The sequence below is a fragment of the Ochotona curzoniae genome, unplaced genomic scaffold (assembly GCF_017591425.1).
Source record: "Ochotona curzoniae isolate NIBS_2020 unplaced genomic scaffold, NIBS_Ocur_1.0 contig_523, whole genome shotgun sequence".
NCBI lineage: Eukaryota > Metazoa > Chordata > Mammalia > Lagomorpha > Ochotonidae > Ochotona > Ochotona curzoniae.
The window spans coordinates 6,768,671-6,790,964 of NW_024466459.1; the positions used below are offsets into that span (position 1 = coordinate 6,768,671).

Below are 22,294 nucleotides of genomic sequence, written 5' to 3' on the forward strand. Positions count from 1 at the left end.
GACCCCGGGCTGGGAGTTGGAGAGCCGACAGCGGAGCTCGAAACCGACTGGAAACTCCGGCGACGCAGCGACTTGCCAAGTTCACCCCGGGAGCTTTTTCTTTGTAGGAGGAGAAGAGAAGGGGTGCAAGCGCCCCCGCTTTGGCGCTGTCTTCCTCTCCTCCTCCTCCTCCTCTCCACCTCGCCTTACCCTCCAACCCCCCATCTCGGAGCGGGCAGCTTGCGGACTGACCACTCCGTGACTGCCCGGGTGCTCGCCGCCGCCGCAGCCGGGAGACGCGCCAGCCTCCCCCGCGGGAGCCGCTCGCTCCGCGTCCGGGCATCCGAAGGGAGAGGAGCCTGCGCCTCGAGTCCCCGAGCCGCCTCGGCTTCTCGCCTTTGCCGGCCACCCGCCCCCGGCTCCGGGCCCGCGTATGAATCTCCTGGACCCCTTCATGAAGATGACCGACGAGCAGGAGAAGGGCCTGTCCGGCGCCCCCAGCCCCACCATGTCCGAGGACTCGGCGGGCTCGCCCTGCCCGTCGGGCTCCGGCTCTGACACTGAGAACACCCGGCCCCAGGAGAACACGTTCCCCAAGGGGGAGCCGGACCTCAAGAAGGAGAGCGAGGAGGACAAGTTCCCCGTGTGCATCCGCGAGGCCGTCAGCCAGGTGCTCAAGGGCTACGACTGGACGCTCGTGCCCATGCCGGTGCGCGTCAACGGCTCCAGCAAGAACAAGCCGCATGTCAAGCGGCCCATGAACGCCTTCATGGTGTGGGCGCAGGCGGCGCGCAGGAAGCTCGCCGACCAGTACCCGCACCTGCACAACGCCGAACTCAGCAAGACGCTGGGCAAGCTCTGGAGGTAGGACCCGGAGTGTATGAAATGGGGGTGGGGGGCGCGGCGCGGCGAGGTGGGCTGCACGGCGGCAGCGGGGGGGGGGAGGGTGTTGCGCGCTGGCCAGGGCCACCTCTGCCCGCCCAGCCGCCCAGCGCCCGGGAACTGGAGTGCGGGGAGCGGCCGGGGCGGGGGGCGAGGTGGAACTTTGGCTCGGAGTTGAACCAACTTCTTGGAGTGCAGTCATGGGAGGCGGCGCGGGGAGGGGGGCGGCCTTTGGGAAAGGTGGGGGCGGGGTGGGGGAGCTGGCGGGAGGGTGGGAGCAGACTTGAAGGAGACACCGGGGAGGGGAGGGTACCGCCTGGCTGCTCTCACGAGTCGGGGGCGGGGGGAGCGAAGCTCGCTTCTGCTACCCAGGACTTCTTGCTCCTGGGCAGCCCCACACCCACCGAGTGGGAGCGGAGGGGGGAGGCTGGTCCTGGAGGAGAAGAACTCTGCCAGGGACGGGGGTCAGAGGTTGGGGCCGCTGGACACGGATGGGTCCTGGCAGTTTGGCGGGAGTTGGGTGGGAGATTGTTACTTGCAGCTTCGGGTGGTTTGGGGAAACTTTTGCAAGGAGTGTCGGGGGTGCAGAGCGGGCTGCCTCCAGTAGCAGAGGCGTTTAAAGCCGCAGCAGCGAGGAGCTATTTCCATCTCCAGGATTTCCAAAGTAGACGGGAAGGGGAGGGGGGCGGGCAATGACCGCTGTCCAGGTCGCACTGCAAGAACTGGGTCCATTTTTTTTTCTTTCTTAAGAAAAGTTACAAACTGCTGCAGAGACTGGGAAACGGGGACCAGGCAGAATGGGAGGGGTGCTGTGCGCGAGGGGAGCCCAGCGACCGGGGTCCCCCCACCTTGCCCTTGTCCCCGGCGGCCTGACAGCTGGACTTTTTCACTGACCCCTCCCCTCTTTTTCTCTGCGCCCCCCCCCACCCTTCACCCCCGCAGACTGCTGAATGAGAGCGAGAAGCGGCCCTTCGTGGAGGAGGCGGAGCGGCTGCGCGTGCAGCACAAGAAAGACCACCCGGATTACAAGTACCAGCCAAGGCGGAGGAAGTCGGTTAAGAACGGGCAGGCAGAGGCCGAGGAGGCCACGGAGCAGACACACATCTCGCCCAACGCCATCTTCAAGGCGCTGCAGGCGGACTCGCCGCACTCCTCCTCCGGCATGAGCGAGGTGCACTCGCCCGGCGAGCACTCGGGTGAGCGCAAGCGGGGACCCGCCTAGCTCTGCCCCAGGTCTGCGTCTGGGACCCTCTGCCCTGGTACTGGGGAGGGCGCAGTTGCCAGGGGCGCGCGGCCTCGCTCGGAAACCCGACCCCCGCCACCCCCTCGTATCCATCCAACCTCGCCAAGACGCGCGCACACTCACACACCTTGTCAGTTCAGCCCCTCAAATTTAATTTTGAATTGCGAGGTGTTACAAGACCTACGCCTCCTCTTCCTCTCTACTCCCCCTCCCCAAAAGCACACACAAACCAGTCCTAAGTAGCAGTGATGGCTTTGGGACCCGCACGGGTAGGAGGGAGGACCTCCCCAGTAGATGGAGGCTGCTGCTGTGTACCTGCGAGTTAATCATTGGGCGACTAATCAACACCTTGGCCGAGAGGGAGGGTCCTCGGGAGGGGCCCTTGGAGCAGCCTGGTTGATTTTTTTTTTTTTTTTTTTTTTTTTTTTGTCCCCTTGCTTTCTTTCCCTCTCTCCGTGCGCGCAGGGCAATCCCAGGGCCCACCGACCCCACCCACCACGCCCAAAACCGACGTGCAGCCAGGCAAAGCTGACCTGAAGCGAGAGGGGCGCCCCCTGCCAGAGGGGGGCAGGCAGCCTCCCATCGATTTCCGCGACGTGGACATCGGCGAGCTGAGCAGCGACGTCATCTCCAACATCGAGACCTTCGACGTCAACGAGTTCGACCAATACCTGCCGCCCAACGGGCACCCGGGGGTGCCGGCCACGCACGGCCAGGTCACCTACACCGGCAGCTACGGCATCAGCAGCAGCGCCGCGGCGACTCCGGGCGCGGGCGCGGGCCACGTGTGGATGTCCAAGCAGCAGGCGCCCCCGCCGCCGCCCCCGCAGCAGGCGCCCCCGCAGCCCCCGCAGCCGCAGCAGGCGCCCCCGCAGCCTCAGCAGGGGCCCCCGCCCGCGCAGCAGGCGCCTCCGCAACCGCAGCCCACGCACACGCTGACCACGCTGAGCAGCGAGCCGGGCCAGGCGCAGAGAACGCACATCAAGACGGAGCAGCTGAGCCCCAGCCACTACAGCGAGCCGCAGCACTCGCCGCAGCAGATCGCCTACAGTCCCTTCAACCTCCCGCACTACAGCCCCTCGTACCCGCCCATCACGCGCTCGCAGTTCGACTACACAGACCACCAGAACTCGGGCTCCTATTACAGCCACGCGGCGGGCCAGGGCTCCAGTCTCTTCTCCACCTTCACCTACATGAGCCCCGCGCAGCGCCCCATGTACACCCCCATCGCCGACACCTCCGGGGTGCCGTCCATCCCGCAGACGCACAGCCCGCAGCACTGGGAGCAGCCGGTGTACACACAGCTCACCAGGCCTTGAGGAGACCCCTGTGCGCAAGGCGATCCTCCAAGGAACCGAAGAAAGAAACACAGCCCCATCAGAGTTCTCTTGGACCTTGGTCTTTCTCTTTCTCTCTCTCCTCTCTCTCTGTCTCTCGTACCTTAAAGACGTTGAAACCGAAGGTGACTGGTACCCACGTTCCAAGAAACACTTAACCTGTCCAGTGGCCAGGCCGCCCTCTCCAACTCTCCCCACGGGGGAGGAGGGAGCGTGGGGAGGCAGGCTGCTTGGACCCGCCAAGTGAAGGAGAGTGGATTTGCGCAGCCTTCTGAGCAAGCGAGAAGTGGGGTGGAGAGCGCGTTGACCCCCTTGCTCCAGCTCTCTGCCTGTTTTTTGACTTTGTAATTATTTTTTAGCAGTAATTAAAGAAAGAAAAAGTCCTCTGTGAGGAATATTCTCTATTTTAAATATTTTTTAGTATGTACTGTGTATGATCCATTACCATTTTGAGGGGATTTATACATATTTTTAGATTTTAAAAAAAATTAAATACTCTTATTTTTCCAACAGCTAAACTATCCGTAGTTGAACCAGCGTGCCCTAGCTTTTCTCGCAACCAGAGTATTTTTGTACAGATTTGCTTTCTCTTACAAGAAGGAAAAAAAAAAAAAGAAAACAACAACAACAACAAAAAGCTTGTGGTCCCTTTAACCTGAAGAGACAAAAGTGATAGTTTCTGTGTTGGGGTCAGTTTGGGCGGGAGGGGGTGAGCTTTGCTGAATTCCTCAGGCTTTCCGATCCAGGGAGGAGCTGCCTTAAAAACAAATACAGGCCTTATTCTGCGAATAGGAGAGAGTCCACACTAGTCTAGACGGCTCATTTGGTAAGCTTTATCACATATATATATATATATATACATATATTTTTTTTTTTTTCAAAACGAGAGAAAAGATAACCTTGAGCCTTAAAAACCGTGCTGCTGGAAAAACGCTTGCACTCCCTGGCAGTGCGTGGTCTCCTGTCTTTGGCAAGCCAAGGAGAAAATGTGTTTTGGGGAATGCTGTAGCGGCCAGCAGAGTGCCCCGGGCACTGCCCCCTGGTTGCCTGCCGGGCCCCAGGTGGCAAGCAGATGCTGGAGCCGGCCCACTCAGCCAGTCTGTCATCGCCTGTCCTCTCTGAACACCAGCAGTTAACCTTCAAGACATTCCACGTGCTAAAATTATTTATTTTGTAAGGAGAGGTTTTAATTAGAAAAAAAAAAAATCTTCCTTTTTTTTTTTTTTGAACTTACTTTCTTTAAAATAGGTTGTTGGAACCTTCCTCATAGGGTATGGTCAACTCTTAACTTATGTTCTTAACTGTAACCAGTTTTTTTTATTTATCTCTTTAATCTTTTTTTTTTATTATTAAAAGCAAGTTTCTTAGGATTCCTCATCCTAGATTTGTACAAATGCCTTACGTCCGTCCTATCTTCTTGTTTGTTGTTTTTGTTGAAAACAAACTGGAAATTTGTTGGGTTTTTTTTTTTCTTTTTTTTTTTTTTGTACAAATGAGAGATTGCAAATGGAGTGTGTCACTGAGTCGTTTGCAGTGCTTCTCTGCCGCAGACCTTTGGGCTGCCGAAGTTGTGAGTGTGTGTGCGTGCATGTGGTGTGACACAAACAATGTTAGTGTCATCGACTCCCGCGTGCGCTCTGGCAGAGAGGGCGGCAGGGAGGGACGCGGCCCGCTGGCATCCCTGGTTTCCTAGCGACTGCTGTGACCACAGACTTGCAGGACAGCTTTTTAAAAAACAGCAGACTTTTTTTTTTATTTAAAAAAAAGATATATTAACAGTTTTAGAAGTCAGTAGAATAAAAAATGTTAAAAGCACTCTTATGATATGGCATCTTTCAATTTCTGTATAAAAGCAGATCTTTTAAAAAAAATATTTCTGTAACTTAAGAAACCTGGCATTTAAATCATATTTTGTCTACTTAGGTAAGGTTTGCTTTGTGTTTGTGGTTTGTTTGTTTCACTTATCTGCCCTCCAAACCGTTTGTTCTTCTCTGTGAAACTTACCTTTCCTTTCTTCTTCTTCTTTTTTTTTTTGTATATTATTGTTTACAATAAATATACATTGCATTAAAAGCACCCTATGGATTTATTTGCCGGGTCCCGGCCGTTGGAAGGGGATGTGATACGCACAGCACAGAAGAGATGCTTGCATTGTTGCCTCGTGCCCTGCATTCTGGGTCAGTCCTAAAACGGACACCAAAGAAAACACCTGGTCTCCCGCAAACATCTAAGCGGAGGAAACCCTGCAAAGCACGACCCCCATAGGAGTCCCCATTACCCACTCTGGTTTACACCCCCTCGAGCTGCAGGACGAAGTCAGTGGGACTATCAGGCTGGAAATGTGAGCATTGTGTTAGTAGAATGACAGAGGGGTCACCCACTTGTCTGCATGGGATGTGGCTAAGTTCCTCTTAGGAGAAACAGAATTTGAAGAAGTGAGGTGTCGGAACGCGGGGGCCAGAGTCCGTGTGCAGGGGACAGAGAGAAGCCTGTAGGTCCTGTGAGCCCACGGAAGGATTCTCTGCAGAGACCAAGCCCCACCACTGTTCCCTCCAGTTTAACTCCTTCTGAGCAGAGGCAGAAAGCATCAGCAAAGGAAGGCCTAAGCCTGTTTTCCTTGGCCTCCGTGAGATGGGGAGTTTCCAGGTTCAGAGAACCATTCAGGTCATTTTTCACTAAACAGATGAAATCACGCCTTCCCGCCCACCGCACCACTCCCACGGTGACACCGTCGGGGAAGTGTCCCTGAGGAAGTCAGCTCTGCCACCTGAGGCTGTTGGACTACCTACCCGGGGTGTGTGTGTGTGTATGTGTGCGCGCACACACACACATGCATGTGACAGCTCACCAGGCCCTTGGCTCTGAGCTCGCATTGTCTGTTGCTGCTTAGCGGATTCCTGGCTCGCATCCCACACCAGGATCATGGCAACCGGGAAAATGGTAGTTATCAAATCTAGGCCACGTTCATGCTCAGCCTCCTTTGCAAATTCCTTCAGCAAGCACTGATGGAGGGCCTGGGATCAGCAGGTGACCGCAGAGCCCTCCGGCCCCTCTAGACAGCGGATTCTGCTCCTTGCGTGTGCCCAAGCATCCCCCTGTCCATTCCCTTGGCGCCCACCATCTCTTCCGCTTGTTTCCTCTGCAGCTTCCCCTGCCAACACTCCCGGAATCCCTTTCCATAAGGCTCTGTGGTGATCACGGATTCATCTGTCTTCTTCGTTCCAATCCCTTTGTTAACATTGACACACATCATCCTCCTGGGACCTCTCCCCCCCCTCCCAAATCTACAACTGTGTGCCCACCTGTTCTCCCTTCTCCTAGAAATTAGCTCTTTTCCAAAGGCTGTGATTCCTGGCACTCTCCTTGCCTTGGGAGTGTACTGTTCAGATGTCCACCTGCTAGGTGATCCCAAATGCTTGGTGCTTTAGCCATTTGTGCCTCAGTTTCCCATTTTGCTGAAGATTTTACAACTCCTGCTGGATGTCACAGGGTTGCCGTCAAGGAAGTTTTTTAGCAAGGAGTAGTGTGGGAATTCACTCCATCAGACACACCACCCCGTGTCCCACCCTACCCCCTGTTCTTATGGCAGTTTCCCTGTGTTAGAATTTTGGGGAGTAGCACCCAGGAAACAAAGATTTTCCACAAGCTCACAACCTCAGAATTCCTCAGAGTCCCACTCACTCCCATCCTCCACCTCTAGTCAAACCCCAATATCACCAGATTATGAAATATTTCAGAGGAATTTCTCTTCTAAATCCAAAACACCAAGCTTATCCCCCAGGGCAACAGCAACACACTGAAACCTAGGCGCGAGTCCTTAGTACCTGAGAAAGGCCTTCAGTAGACCCAAGGTTACCTGTTGATTCGTATTGAGTGTGAAATTTTTTAACGCTTTTTAAGGAAAAGAGGATTTTGTAAGCGAACGGCACTAACGGCAGACTCCTTTAGAATCCAGCTTTCGGCCTGTTACGAGAGCAGAGTCGCATGGATTCGTTTGAGCTGTTTAATTTCCCTCTTGCTCCCTCCCACTCCATCCCTCACTTCCCTTCGTGTTACATCAATTCATGACCTCACTTAGCCAGAAATGGCCTTACAGGAAACAAAGGGCAAGCTTCTGCACTCCTTAAAAGCACAAGCTCATCTTTTTAAATTTTATATTGCTTTTCTTAAAGGGTCTTCATTTAAAATAATTAGCCCTATGAGCTGAAGGCCCCACAACCATGGATCTGTCTGCCCATGACCTTCAGTGTTGGTTAGCAAACTGCAGCATCAGAGGCTGTGGACAAGATGCTTGACATCCAGGAGTTGCTCAACTAAGCCCAGCCTTTCAGTGTGAACAGGAACCTGCTGGGGTGACTACAAAAGAATTGACTAAGATATCTACCATAGCAATTCTGCCTCTTAAGTTTATTCAAGTTCCACCTTGTTCTGAGACCCAAACAACTCTCATTTCTTAAGTGAAGTTATCTAGTAGGTAGAAGAGGGGTTCTATTGGGTAAGAAATGTGAAGCACCTATTCTCTCCATGCTCATCACTTTCATCACCCCACTCCTTTTTTTGCCCTCCCTAGTCTTATGCTCTTCTCCATTGCGTTTTCTTAGGGTTGACTTGGGTAGCCAATCCTGGGCCATGTCTTGTTGACTCGGGTAGCCAATCCTGGGCCATGATGAGCACATTCCAACATTCCCAACCTGGAACTCTTTGCCCCTGCATTTCTGGACCACATGCAACATGAACAGACAGCTTCAATTTGTACTCGTTGAAAATAACCAGGTGACATCATCATGAACCTACCAATTGATTGATCCTTTGAGTTTTCTAGGTTCTAATATGGCAGTTCTTTCAGTTTCCATTATACCCTTCTGCCATGCTCCACTTTGAGAAGATTTTCACCCCCTTAAGCTTTCCATAAGCACTTGTTGAGATCCTTCCATTGGATCAGACTTTAACAAGTGAGCAAGAAACACTACCTTCATGAACGTCAATTTTCATGTGGCATAAACAAATGGCCTGGTATTTTGCTGTTTAAATACCCTGAAGATGGGCCCGGCGCGGTGGCGCAGTGGTTAAGGTCCTCACCTTGCACACCTGGGATCCCATATGGGCGCCGGTTCTAATCCTGGCGGCCCCACTTCCCATCCAGCTCCCTGCCTGTGGCCCGGGAAGGCAGTTGAGGACGGCCCAAGGCTTTGGGGCCCTGCACCCATGTGGAAGACCCGGAAGAGGCTCCTGGCTTCGGATCGGCCCGTTGCGCTCACTTGGGGAGTGAATCATCGGACGGAAGAGCTTCCTCTCTGTCTTTCCTCTCTGTATATCCGCCTTTCCAATAGAAATAAAAATAAATCCTTAAAAAAAAAAATTCCCTGAAGAAAAAAAAAAAAAAGCTTTATTAGGGCCCCTGGGAGGCAAGGCACGAGGACAGGGTAGTTGATTGATTGGGGAGTAGCTTGGGTGACAACCTGATGGCCTCTTTTTGCCTCTCCTGGTCTTTATCCATCTTCAGTGACTGCCCTATTTACATACACGCGATCCCATTTACTCATCCCTTGGCGACTTCCTCGTGCCCTCTGCAGTAACCCTTACATTGGTATTTGCTTATGGACGAGCCAGGAATGCACATACCTCTTTTTCCTGGAGATCCTTTGAAAATGCTCCAGTCAGTCCTTGATATCCCAAGGTGCCCCTTGATCTCCAGAGATTTGGAGGTTTACAGACTCAGCCGTGCTATTCAGGCAGAAACCCCTAACATAACACCTTCACTGTTCAAGCCTCTTTGAGAGCACACGCCCTGACTGACAGCTCACTCCGCTGCCATGGAGATGTTCCATGATGGAAGATGCTCATCTCGGCAATTTGGACCCTAGGGTCCAGGGACCTGCGGAGCTGCCCCAGGATGGCTGGGTCTTTCTCGCAAATGAGAACCCTTGAACTCCTTGCACAATTTTCCAGACTTGTTGAAGTCTTTCGCCTTAAGACTTTTTACCTCTACTGCAATTCCCAAGCCCTTTCGTGTCTCGCTATTCTTCTTTGAAGGTGCTTCACTTAGATTCTCACCCCAAGACTTATTTTTCAGGACTCCTGCCACAGCTAGACATAACACAAACAGACTTTTCATTCTTACAGTTAGAAGTACCGGTTCAGTTCATACAAATTTAAGTTGTATTAGCTCGCGCAGCGGCCAAATCACCCAGTTAACGGTGAGCAACTGCTCTCCTGTCCTGCAGTTGTGCCATTGGCTTTTTTTTTTTTTTGAAACCTATTACCAAGTTTCATATTTACCCAGTTTTGACTGAAATACAACATATGCAAGCTGAATGGCAGGCAAAAGAGGAAAAGGAATTTACATCACTGAGCCCTTCCTTTGCCAGGCCCTGTGACAGATGTTTTATATGCATGATCTCATTTAATCCATTTAATAACCCATAGAGACAGGTGTTATTATTACAGTTGTAGAAAGAAGAAAACGGACGCTCAGAGAGATTTAGCAATTAACCTACGGTCACATAGCTAGTCAATAGCACAAGCAACTTCCTTAGACAGCTACTACCCCCACTCCTCAGCTTACAAAAAAATAGATCAAAATAGAGGTCATAACGAGCAAAGAATAAATGGAGAAATACAACTCTGATATTGTAACTTGTATCTCAGGAAATCTCTTGAAAGCAAAATCTGACCATGACATGTCCTGTTCACAATGTCCCACTTAAAATCTAAATTCCTCACGGTGAGGTTCAACTTCCCTTCTCCAGGGGTCAGCAAACTATGGCTCACGTGCCAAATCCGGCCCATCGCCTGCTGCAAGAAAGAACGTGTGAGCGACACAAAGTCACGTCCACTGGTCTACACGTTGTCTGCATTCTTTCCTACCACGAAGCAAGGTTTGAGACTGTGGCTGACAAAGCCCGGAATCTTTATTACTTGACCTCATGATGGAAAAGTTTGCTGACCCGTGGCCCTAGACAACCTAGTAAGTTCTAGCTTGTTCTGGCCCCTCACCACTTGCCACCACTCTGTTCATTGCTCAGCTTTCAGCTCCCACTTCTTTCGTTTCATTCTCATGTTCAAGCTCATTGCTGTCTCAGGGAAGTGTTTTTACTGCTGTCTTGACAGCCAAGCACCCTTCCTGTCTTCCTGACTCCGATGGATTTTGTGTGTCCATCCCGGACACGGTGCCCCATACTGTCAACAAGCCAGTGTCTAAACTACTATTCCGTGTTGTCACAGGGTCACTCCCAGAAATAATGTTTGTCATTTATGTGTTTGTCTCCTCCAACTCAACTTGTAGATCTTGTCTTGATCCCAACTTATCTCTAGTTCCTAGAAGTATTTGAGTTCAATGTCTAGGCATTACTAACGGATCATGGATACATCGCATCAGTTTCACGTTCAGATGCTCTGAGCTGTGATTTTGCCCCAACCCGCTGAGTATTCACTGGGGGAGGGAGGAGGGAAGTAAGAAGGTCAGGGGGTGAAAATGTTCCCCTCATTTTCAGAAAATAAAGTTTCATTTCATGAATGAAAATGTCTCACCCAGGAAATGCCTATGCGGGCTTAGCATTAAATCTTCTCAACTCACTATCTCAAAGGGATCAAAATCCACCATGGGGAAGGCAAGTGGACCTGCCCTTCTCTTTACTCTCTGTTTCCCCGTCTGCCACCAGCTGCTGCTGCTTCCTTTCTGCCCAACAGCATCAAAGGAAATGAAGCAAGCAGGGCAGCAAGGCCAAAGGGAGGAGAAGTTTATCTGGACAGTGTCAAGTCCTAGCAGATGGATATAGCCGGTATCCTTCATGGATCAGGCACATGATCAGGGCTGACTGTGTGGGCAGTTTTGACTCAGGTCAACTCCTTACTATTGAGACAGGTCATTTTCAACTCTTTCCCGGCTGCTGGGCATGCTCAGGACACTGCTAGCCTCTCCCTGCCAAGGGCTCCTTGTCCCTGAAGGTGACGAAACAAGACCTGTGATGATAATGCCATTCCTGCGTTCTCTCTCAGGGACCCACATATGGATGTTGGAAACACATTCCTAGCACAGATGTCTTAATGTCTCACATTTTGCCTTGGGTCACCTAGGTTCTGTAACCAGGCACCAGTTCTTGATTTCTCTCTTGCAACAACCCATTTCCGAGCTTTGAAAATAACCTATTTCCAAGTCCCATTTTTCTCATCTTGGAGTTCATTGATCAAAGACAGGGTGAGTATCCATTGCAAGGCAACGAACTCCTAAAGGCATCCTTTAAAGACAGGGGAGCATTTGTTTATGAAGGACTATACTATTGTAATAATATAGGGGAAATCAGTGAGAGGAGGGGATTTGAGGAGGAGAAGGGAAAATCCCAGAGTCTACGAAACTGTATCATAAATTTTTTAAAAAATTGAAATAAGGGGGCTATTGATTGATTGGTTGGCTGATTGGTTGATTTGAAAGACAGAGTTACACTAAGAGAGGGAGAGATAGAGAGACAGGATCCAAGGCAATAATAGGGAACTGGGTCAGAAATGGAGCAGCCAGGACAGGAACTGATGCCATAATGGGATGCTGGCGCCTAGGATGGCAGCTTTTCTCCCTAAGCTGCAATGACAGTCCCATCCTAAAATCACCCTTTATAGAAAGCTCTTCCCTTCTGAGATTCCTCCTCTCTTGTTTTGTTATGGAAAATAAGCCCTTACACACAGTGAAAGCATGCATCTTAAGAGCCCATCCTGGGGCTGGTATTTTGCACAGTAAGACATCGCTTGCTAGGTCTACATCTCCCAGCATAGTACCTGTGTGTAGATTCTGACTCTGCTCCTGGCTCCAACTTCCTGCTATTGCACAGTGGGAAACAGGGAGTAGGTGGTGGTTCAGGCACTTGGGTCCCTGCCACCTGCACGGGAGGTGTGGCTTGAGATCCAGAAAGGATGTGAAAATGAGCTGACTTCATCCTGGCCCAGCTGCCTTTCTCTCTCTCTCTCTCTCTCTCTCTCTCTCTCTCGCTCTCGCTCTCGCTCTCGCTCTCGCTCTCGCTCTCGCTCTTGCTCTCGCTCTGTTTCTGCCTTTCAGATAATTTTTTTTTAATTTTTAAGAATACAGCTCAGTTTTCTATATTTGTATCCATTTGGGTCATCATCACCCCAATCAAAGAGCATACATGTCACCCCAGAACACACACAGGTGACCTCTTTGCATCAATCCGCACCTCCCATAGATAACTTCCGTTCTCTTTTCAACCAACATAGACTACATCCTGTTCTTGAGCTTTCTGTAAATGAAACTATGTCATAGTACCCATTATATCTGAATTTATTTACCCGGTGTACGTTTTTGAGGTTCTCCCACGTCACTGTGTGCATGAGTACCTCACTCATGACATTTTCTTAGTCAATACCCTTTCCCCATGTGAACCCACAGGCAGGTTCTTATCCATTTTCCCGCTCATGGATATTTGCACCATTTCCTGTAGGAGCTTATCATAAACAAGCGGATATAAATCTCTTTGATAAATACCTAGGAACGTGACCACTGAGTCACGGGACACATACGTATTCAACTTCTCAAGAAACTGCCAAGCCATTTCCTAAAGTGGTGTTTCACCCTCCTGCCAACAGTTCTATTTCAAAACCCACACTTATCATCAGACTTTTAAAGTCGCTGACACCCCTTTTTGTGGATGCGAAATGGTGCCTTCCTCTTTCACTTTTCCAGCACCCCTCCTTCCCTTGCTTACTGTTTTACATCAGAGAGCTCAAGGGACTTACGATCTGATGGGCTCTAACTTTTGTAATCCTCAGATTTGTTCCTCTCTTTCGGTGGGATGGGATTAGACACCCATCTTTCTTAATGTCTCTTCTAGTTTTGCCTCTGCCTCAGCGCTGTGTAAATTGAGCTACACCCCCCATGGGGAGATGCCAAGATCAGCAAGAGAGCAGAATGTGGTGTTTTCCCAGGTCCAGCTGGAGACGAGCAGGGCTGGGAATCCAGGGATGTCTAATAGGAGACACTCAGGTGTATTTATTGGCAGCTTGGGAGCTAGAAGAAATCAAGTGATCAGGGGCTATGAGAGGTATTGCAAACCAAATAAACACCTGGACTCTAGAAATGATGCACAAACTTAAAGACCTCTGGGCCTGCGGGGGCGGACTCACCTCAATGCAGATAAAGGACTTGGCAGAGAGAAGACACTACTGGGACTTGTGCACTTGACAACTCACAGCCTTTAGAAACAGCAAGATTTGCTCCTATTCTGAGTGGGACAAATCAGCAGCTTACCCAAAAGCAGAGCTAAAGGGAGGGGTCTTGATACTACTCCCCTCATCCCCTTCCCTCCCTTCCCTGCCCTGTGCTGGTGGACCCAGATCTCAGAGGGATCTTGTACCAGTTTGCGTCTCCCCAGGCAACAAGATCCACCACCCTGCAGAGCCAATTTTGAAAGTCCCTGAAATTTCTGAAACCGTCACTGAACATGAGAGCACATCTGACCTCTGAGTCAATGTCATCGCCCAGCTGGCCCCTGTCTGAACCTCTGCCTCTGTGGAGAACGCTTGAGATCTATCCTAGTCTCCACCTGCAGCTGTTTTCTGGGATTAAAAAAAAATGATATGGCATTTTTTTGAATCCACCCAATGTCCCTGCCCCTTGATCTACTATTCCCACCAAGACTCCTTTCCCTCTAATTTTCATCTGTGCTATCTGATCATTTTTATTTACTTCAATGTCAGAACCAAAACTGGACCTCATGCAGAACAGCAAAACTGAGCTGGCAGGAAAGTAACTTGGGCCAACAGCACATCAGAAAACAGCTATAAGTAGTAGCTGATTAGTGGGCATGGAACCGAACAAAAGTTCAGCTGTCCAGCACCTACAGCTGTCAGTCAAAACAATCCCCATGGCATGCAGTGCGTGCTCCGGTCTCTTTGGCCAAATTGGCTGAAAGATCGTATCATCATGGCAACAAATGTCTCCTGCTCATCTTCTACCAGAAAAGTCCAGGGCTAGAAGCTAAGGGGCACAAAGCATACCCAGCAGGAAAAGACTAACATTAACTAGGAATGTTGATTAGAGAATGATGGAGAGTATTTGAGGGAGTGATTAAGATGCTACTTGCATGCCCACATCCTGTATTAGAGAACGCAGGTTTGAATGCCAGTCCCAATTCCAGCTTGCTGCTGATGCAGACCCTCTGAGGCAGCAGCTAACGTGGGAGACCGGAACTGAGTTCTTGGTTAAGGCTACCCTCTCCTTGATGGGTTGCTGCATTTGGGGGAGTGAATCAGCAGATAGGAACTCTGTGTGTGTGTGCGTGCGTGTGTGTGTGTGTGTGTGTGTGTGTGTGTGTGTGTGCGCGCACACACACATGCGCCAAATACATAAATACAGGAAGCTGTGTTTGTTCCTTAAAAACGGAGGTACAAAATACAGTCAGGAGTTTTCTAGCTTCTAAAATTCTCTAGGTTCTACGTGTGCACTGTATTTAAATACTGAATTGAAGATGGATAAATGAAAAAAAGTCAATAGCCTGATTTGGGGCACCACTTACCATTTGGTTAGCATTTGAATCACACTACATCAAAGTTATATTTCATTACTGCCTTAGTGATTTGGCTGAAATCGCTGTTGCCATTCATTACTGGTGGCAAGATACAGGTAAGACAAGGCAAATTCCTTTCCCGGAAACTCTGCATCTGTGTTGAAATGATATTTACACTCTCCTTTTAAGCTGTCACGTTTTCACTCTGGATTTCTCAGAGTTCTCCAGCCCAAAAGTCCCTCTGGAGAAAAAGTCCAATTGCACTTGAATGGGAGCCAATGGTTACGACTTAAAGTCTTTTCAGCTCATCAGTGTAGGATCCTGGTCATCCGTAAGCAGTGCATTAACGTGCCATTGATTTGATGTGTGACCTACCAGAAAACAGATTTAAACACGTTGGGGGGGGGGGAAGGATTTATATGTGATTGAAGAAATATCAGTCACACTGCAAAGAGTTAAACCCCAACAGAAGTTGTGGGACGTGTTTGTCAGTCTTCTTCTTGGGCATATTAAAAGATGGGCATTTTGTGCAGCTGTTAAGTCACCACTTGGGACTCCCACATCCCATATCAAAATCCTGGTTCATGTCCCAGCGACCCTAACTCAATCCAACTTCCTGCTAATGAGCACCCTGGGAGGCAGCAGATGATGGTTCAAGCACTGGAGCCATCCACGTGGGAGATCTGAACGGAGTTCCTGGCTTCTAGCTTCAGCCTGGCCTACCCCTGTTGGGTATTTGTAGTGTGAGCTAGAGAGGCTGAGAAATTCTCTGACTTCCAAGTAATAGTTGTCGTTGTTGTTGTTTAAAGCCTTTCAGTCTCTGTTTGACTTGGTGGTTAGCTGCAGAGTGGAGGATGGGCATAGGGCAACACAGCGACCTTCAGGGTAGGCAGCATCTATGCAGAGAGCACTATTTTTGGTGATTCACACCCAGCCTAGGAGGACAGTCTTGACAGACTGCCACCCCCCAGGCTTGGGCCCACCCCACAAGCTGCTGTTGTCTTGCCACAGCTGTTTCCGTTTTTTATTACAATTTTCTCCGCCTTTCATTTTCCAAGCCAAGGCGAAGTTCAGGGGGCCCATCTGTTCCGCTCTCACCCTCTTCACTGTTCCCAGAAGCACAACACACACATGCACGCGTGCACACACACTCCACGCCAGACCGCTGCAAGTTGCTCTCAAGACAATGAAGAACAGGAACCAAGAAAGGACATCACCCTTCATCAACACCCCAGGGAACTGAAGTGAGAGGCGGCCTCGCCAGGAAGAGGTGGTGTCCTCAGAAAGCCTCAGCTGCTCCGGCCAGGCCTTCCCAGCAAAACACCAGGTCTGCTTCCTAGGAGGACTTTTTTTGTTTAGTGTTTGTTTCTGCTTAAGTTCTTCTATTAAAACAAACACAAAGCAAGCAAGTGCTTTAAACTACGGTAGAAATGATCACAAGTCTAGATCCCATCAGGCTTTAAGACAAGTTAGGAGAAAAGGAAAAGAATAGCTTTCCCTTGAAAGTGAAGCGAGTTAGCACTGCTTTGAGGAAGGAAGGAAGGAAGGAAGGAAGGAAGGAAGGAAGGAAGGAAGGAAGGAAGCAAAAGGGAGTGAGTGAGGGAGGGAGGAATGGAGGGAGAGAGGAAGGAAGGAAGAAAAAGGGAGTGAGGGAGGGATAAAGGGAGGAAAGACACTGTTAGGCCAAGTTCCTTAAGGCCTGAAGGACAAAGCCAGCACTTTCAGGTCACTGTCAGGTAGAAGCAACCCAGACTTTCTAGGTGGCATCTCCTTCATTACCTGGTACATCTTGCTGGCCACTCCAGTCAAGTACCCGGGGCCACCCACTGACAGGGCAATGCTAACGGTGCAATGACCTTGTTTCTGCTGTCATCTAAGCTGTCAAGTTTCTGCACTGGGCAGAAACCTACAGCCCTGGGTCCCAAAGACTACCCAGAGCCCAGGAAGCCCTTGGGTTCTCTCTGGAGGATCCATCTCATGCAGCCATTGCACTGTGGATCATTCATTCTTAGAATGCAGGTTTCCTCAGTCTCCAGCTATTGGCATTCTGCTGGCGGAAGCAGTACTGTAGATTACAGGGTGGTTCACGGCATCCCTGGCTTCTCCGCGGAGATGTCAGTTTCAACAATCTCAGACCCTCTCCAGAAACTACCAGTCATTTCTAGTGCTGGTCAGGCAGCATCCTGATAGGTCATGTATTTTGTTTGTTACCATTTCCCTGCTGTCTTCTACAGAGTCAGCTCCAAAGCAGCAACAGCTCTCCGACTTGGAGACCACAGAACCTGTGCACTGCCCAGTTACAGGGATCATCCCTAGCACTTAGCAATGAGAACAGCATTCCAGTTCTCACAAAGTTCCTGCCAGACAGCAAGTGCTCAGTAAATATCATGGAAAGGAAGGAAGGAAGGAAGGGAGGAAGGGAGGAAGGGAGGAAGGGAGGAAGGAAGGAAGGAAGGAAGGAAGGAAGGAAGGAAGGAAGGAAGGAAGGAAGGGAGGGAGGGAGGGAGGAAGAGAAGGACAGAAAGAAAAGTGGAAGGGAGGGTGAAGAGAGGAGAAGAAGGAAAGGGGATGAAATAGCAGATGACCTCTTATAGAAAGCATTGGAGAATGAACACTTTGTCCAAATGCTTCCTTTTCTGCTTGTGGTATCTGCCTCCCAGAGCACTGGAATCCTCCAAAAAGCATGGATGGGACTGGCTTTGGACGCAAAGAGAACTCCACTCCCCCATTGATCCATTCCTGCATTCATAATAAATTGCCTCTCTTACCTTTCCAAAACTTCCATCAGGGAACGGCGGATTCCTGAGAAGGGGGCAGAACCCCCATCTATCACGTATGAGCAGGCCATGCTGCAGTCCCCACCTTCCCTTCCTACTCTTAACTGCCTGTATTAGATTTTAAGTGACAGGTGTTGTCCCAAGATAGAAGGTAACCCCATCAGAGATGCTAAAATTGTACTATGTTTATTTTTCACCATCTTTCTTTGTAGGACTCCAGGATCTGCCCCCTGAATTTTAGATTCCACCTTAGAGATTACTACCTTGAGTTGCCAGAGCCCTGAGTTCCCTATTGCCCCAATGGTCTCAAGCCATAAATTTCAAGCCCCTATTAATGTGGCCAGACAGATTTTTTTTAAGGCTCCTATAGACAGCATGCAATTAACCATCTCCTGTCAGCTGGAAAATCAGCTCAATTGCCATTCAAGTTCATGTCCAAAACCCTTTATGTTAAGGAAGGCTGAGCAAGATTCCTTAGCTCTCAGAGAAAGAATGGAAACAGGAGGAAGTCCAGAAAGGGAGACAGAGCCAGTCATAGCAGGGGGAGACCAGGCGCATGTCACATGTGCACACAGGTTATCAGTCAGTCATAGTATTCACCAGTTATTTCATTTTTTCCTAGTCCAAAACACTTCATTGCAACAAGTTTCTCGAGTCAATTCGGCAAGATATCCAGCCCACATAGCCTTGTTGGCTCTGGAAATTTCTGTGCAAATGTTTGTCTTGCTTACTGGGAGCAGGTGGCAAAGTGGCCCTGTGGCTGTGGCAGAGGGTGCTAGTGTGATCTCAAAATAGGGATCACCCATGTAGTAAAGTAGAAGGGACACCCTAGCACAGAGCAAGTCTCTCACTTGCAGTATCGGGGTGCTAGCCCAGCTCAGATGAGAGGCAAGTCAGTGGAGCAACGCAGCAGCAGGTACACCTATCAAAGAAGGATGAGGCCAGACGATTAAGACTCAGATGACTTCATGAGCCAAGATGGTAGGAAGCTAACAGATAAAAGACATCCAGGCAAGCCTGCTGTAATCCTGGCTCAGCTTTGGCTGATGATTTGAGTTTTCACTCTTCATTCTATTCTCCATTCATACCAGAAGACCTTGTCTTTCTTCTCCCTTCATCTTTCCATCTCTTTCTCCCCTTTTCCCTCCTCTTCCTCTGTCCCTAAATCTTTTGTTTCTGATCTTGTTTATATTCTTGCCTCCATCGGGATACTTCTCTTGTCGCTCTGTATTCAAATTCTACCTGAACTTCAAGGAGACATGTAAGCAAGGGTTTATGAAACCCTTCGTTATTCGCCCTAGATCTCATTATATAGCAGTAAGTAGTTTTCCTTAAAGAGATATTCTTTTGTACTCACATTTTTAAGTCCTATTAGTAGAGTGAATCTTCTTTGACGGTAAGAGTCATGTTCAACTCATCCTGCTAAATCTACTGTGGATAGGACAGTGCCCTGGACACGGTACGAAAGATGTACTACAGAACTATTAACACTTTGATGAGAATGCAAAGTTATAGTCAAACAAACAGTGGCTGGATTAATTCATCTGCACACACTTGTCAATATGTTCAAGACAGAAGGCATCTTGTCTCCCAGACTCTGGTTTCTCCATTAACATGGGAGCTCCACCAATTAGCCAGTTAAAAGCCATAAGCGTCCTCATGTCTTCCCTACCCATGCCCCAATCTCTAAGACTTCCTGATTTTACTTTCTACACCTTCAGTACATATTGCCTCTGCACCACCATAGCCACAGCTCCTAAATTCTCTCTCCTGGATTATGATTGCATCTGCCTCTTACCAGTTTCCCTAACTTCAAGGTCCTGCTCTTGCCATTCCTATTCCTTGTTGCCTAAGGTGGGACCATTCCAAAGCAAATCCTTGACTAAATATTTATTTATGTATTTGAAAGGTAGGGTAGCCAAGAGAGAAGGAAAAAGAACTCCCAGGCATTGCTTCCTTCTCCAAATGGCCACAGCAGCCACAACTTGGCCAGACCAAAGCCAGGTGCCAGGAACATTATCCAAGTCTCCTACGTAGGTGTCAGGACCTCGAAACTTGGAGCATCAGCTCTTGTCTCCCCAGGCCTATCAGCAGGAAGCTGCATTGGAAGCAGAATAGCCAGGACTCCAACAACTAGTGCTTCATTGTGAAATTACGGTGAAATAAAGTACCTCAATGCCAGACCCTCTAAAGCAATTCTGATTTGATCTATCTCTTAAGATATTCCAAAGGTTTGTCTTCTTTACAGAGTAAAATCTATCCATTTTGATCCAGCCTGCAAATTCCGTGGCAGCCTGGCCTCTCTCTGCTCCATCGCTTTGTTTTTTTAGGTGAGAGCAATATCATAGTACTTGCCAGTCCTTGCTGACTCTTGTGGCCACGGCTGGTTCCCTGGTGTCTTCCTTACTCACCCTCCACATGGCGATGTGGGTCCTCTCCTTCGGGAGCCTTGTCTTCTGCTGAGCGGGGGCAGCCTCCCTGCTGTGCTCTCAGACCACTTGGTCACAGCTGCCCCCATTCACAGTATCCTATTGCAATCCTCTGTTTCTGCACTTGCTTCTCCCATGACACCGAGCCTTCTGTGAAGATGATGTCAGTGTTTTATTTACATTTGCAACCAGAGCAATCGGTCACTGCCATATGTGTAATCAGAGCAATATGAGACTCCGGTGGAATGGTTTGTTTCTGAATCCTTGAGGCTTTTGCTTCTTCCAAACATTCAGAATGACAGCATCAAGCTCTGAGAAGGGCCAAGGACCCTTTTCTAGTCACGGCGCTGTGCTTGGCTCATCTGGGCACGGTTGGAAGAACTGGAGACACACCAGTTCCTGTGTCCCCAGGCCAGGGGCTCTCAGGACGAGATGACTTCACTAATGACACATTATTTTAACCATATTCGAAAAGTGGGTGTGTCGAGAAAATCAGAAAGCAGAAAATAATAAAAGCAAAAAAATAAGCCACAATGAAATTTCCTCTGATTAAGAAGGGATTTTTCAACCCTCCTAAAAGCTCAAAATGGGGGCAGGCATGTGGCCTCCTGGTTAAGCTGCCAGTTAAGACTCCTGTGTCCCATTTGGGAGCAAATGGCTTTGCTGCTCAGCTCTGGCTCTATTCCAGCCTGTTGCTGCTACAGACCCTGGGAGGCAAGGGTGATGATGGCTTGAGAGGTGGAGTGCTTGCCACCCACATGGGGGTTCCCAGCTCATCTCCCTCAGCTTCAGCCTTTCGGCCACTGTGAGCACTTGAGGGAGGAGGCCAGCAAATGGGAGTGCTCCTTCTCTCTTTTTCTCTCTCCCCATCTTCACCAGTCGCCCAAATAAATAAGCAAAATTTAAAAACTAGAAGTCACTATAAGATTGTTTTGTTTTCTTTCCCTTGGCCTGGCAGTGATCATGCCTGCCATAAGATACAACAATTCAAAGACCTTTGGACAATAGAGAAAACAAAAAGTAGCAAGTTTGGACATGCCAATAGAATGCAGTGTAGCCCCTCCACCTTTGATCAGGAATCCTTATAAACGCCAGTTATAGGCTTCCACCTGAGATTACTAGTCTGTTTTGTAATCAAGTTCCGTAACAACCACACAACAACCAAAAAATTCTGAAATGCAAATCTAGCTATGTTTGAAATTTACCATCCCTGTCTTTTTCCTCCACTCTCAGCATCTTTCTTCATGGTGTCCCCTGCAGTCCTCTTTCCCAACCCTCCCCCAGGGCAGCTGTCCAGGACATATTGCACACAAGGCTTTGAACAAGGTGAAGGGCAGGGTCTACAGACAGTACAGTTGTACAGTCTGGAGGTAATTAGGCCTGGATTGTCCTTCTGTCTGCAAATCAGCAGCAAAGCTGTTATGTGTCCTGCTGTTCAGCAAGATTCTAACCGAAGCTGTATCAAAGCCTGGCGTCTTGATCCTACTCAACATTGCAACCAGTAAGAATTAGATGAAGTCATAAAAGAAACACTAGATTTTCTACCTTTGTCTAAACCTATAATGCCTTGATGCACTTAAATAGCAGAGTGTTACACTAATAACTATTACTAAAGGACTATATACTGTAATAATATGGGGAGGAGGGAACCAGAAGAGGGGAAAATTGGGAGGAAAACTGAGAAGGAAAGGTTGAAATCCCTGTACCTATAAAACCATATCATGGAAAATAATAGTAATTAAAAATTAAAAAAAATAAAATTCAGGACTGGCACAATAGCCTAGTGGCTGGAGTCGCCGCCTTGCACGTACCCGAATTCCAGGTGGGCTCCGGTTCCTGTCCCAGCTGCTCCATTTCCCATCCAGCTCCCTGCTTGTGGCCTGGGAAAGCAGTGGAGGATGGCCCAAAGCCTTGGGACCCTGCCCCCATGTGGGAGACTTGGTGGGGGATCCTGGATCCTGGCTTTGGAAGAGCAGTGGCCACTTGGAGACTGAGTCAGCAGGCAGAGGATCTTTCTGTCTCACCTTCTCTCTGTAAACCTGACTTCCCAGTGAAAAGAAATAAAATCTTTAAAATTTTTTGAGTAAAAAAAAATACAGCCAAAATGTCCACATTTCTTTCTTCAAGCCTGTGGGGA

The 22,294-nt window shown here is 49.2% G+C and overlaps 1 protein-coding gene across 2 annotated transcripts; it reads left to right on the forward strand.

Moving 5' to 3' along the window:
- The first annotated feature begins 237 nt into the window (after nucleotides 1–237).
- Nucleotides 238–3,423, forward strand: SOX9 (SRY-box transcription factor 9). 2 transcript variants are annotated; one of them, XM_040989404.1, is made up of 4 exons: nucleotides 238–843; nucleotides 1,804–2,057; nucleotides 2,570–2,930; nucleotides 3,054–3,423. In XM_040989404.1, the coding sequence occupies exons 1-4, from the start codon at nucleotides 413–415 to the stop codon at nucleotides 3,421–3,423; spliced, it is 1,416 nt and encodes a 471-aa protein (XP_040845338.1). In that variant the 5' UTR covers nucleotides 238–412. The 2 variants fall into 2 exon arrangements, with proteins under 2 accessions (XP_040845338.1, XP_040845337.1); XM_040989403.1 differs by having other exon boundaries at nucleotides 2,570–3,423.
- Nucleotides 3,424–22,294: the final 18,871 nt, after the last annotated feature.

What these genes read in the sequence shown, in the direction of transcription:
- SOX9 (XM_040989403.1), top strand. Translation starts at nt 413, where the DNA reads ATGAATCTCCTGGACCCCTTCATGAAGATGACCGACGAGCAGGAGAAG. An exon ending in ACGCTGGGCAAGCTCTGGAG is followed by an intron (nt 844 to 1,803) that starts GTAGGACCCGGA and finishes TCACCCCCGCAG; the next exon opens with ACTGCTGAATGAGAGCGAGA. An exon ending in CTCGCCCGGCGAGCACTCGG is followed by an intron (nt 2,058 to 2,569) that starts GTGAGCGCAAGC and finishes CCGTGCGCGCAG; the next exon opens with GGCAATCCCAGGGCCCACCG.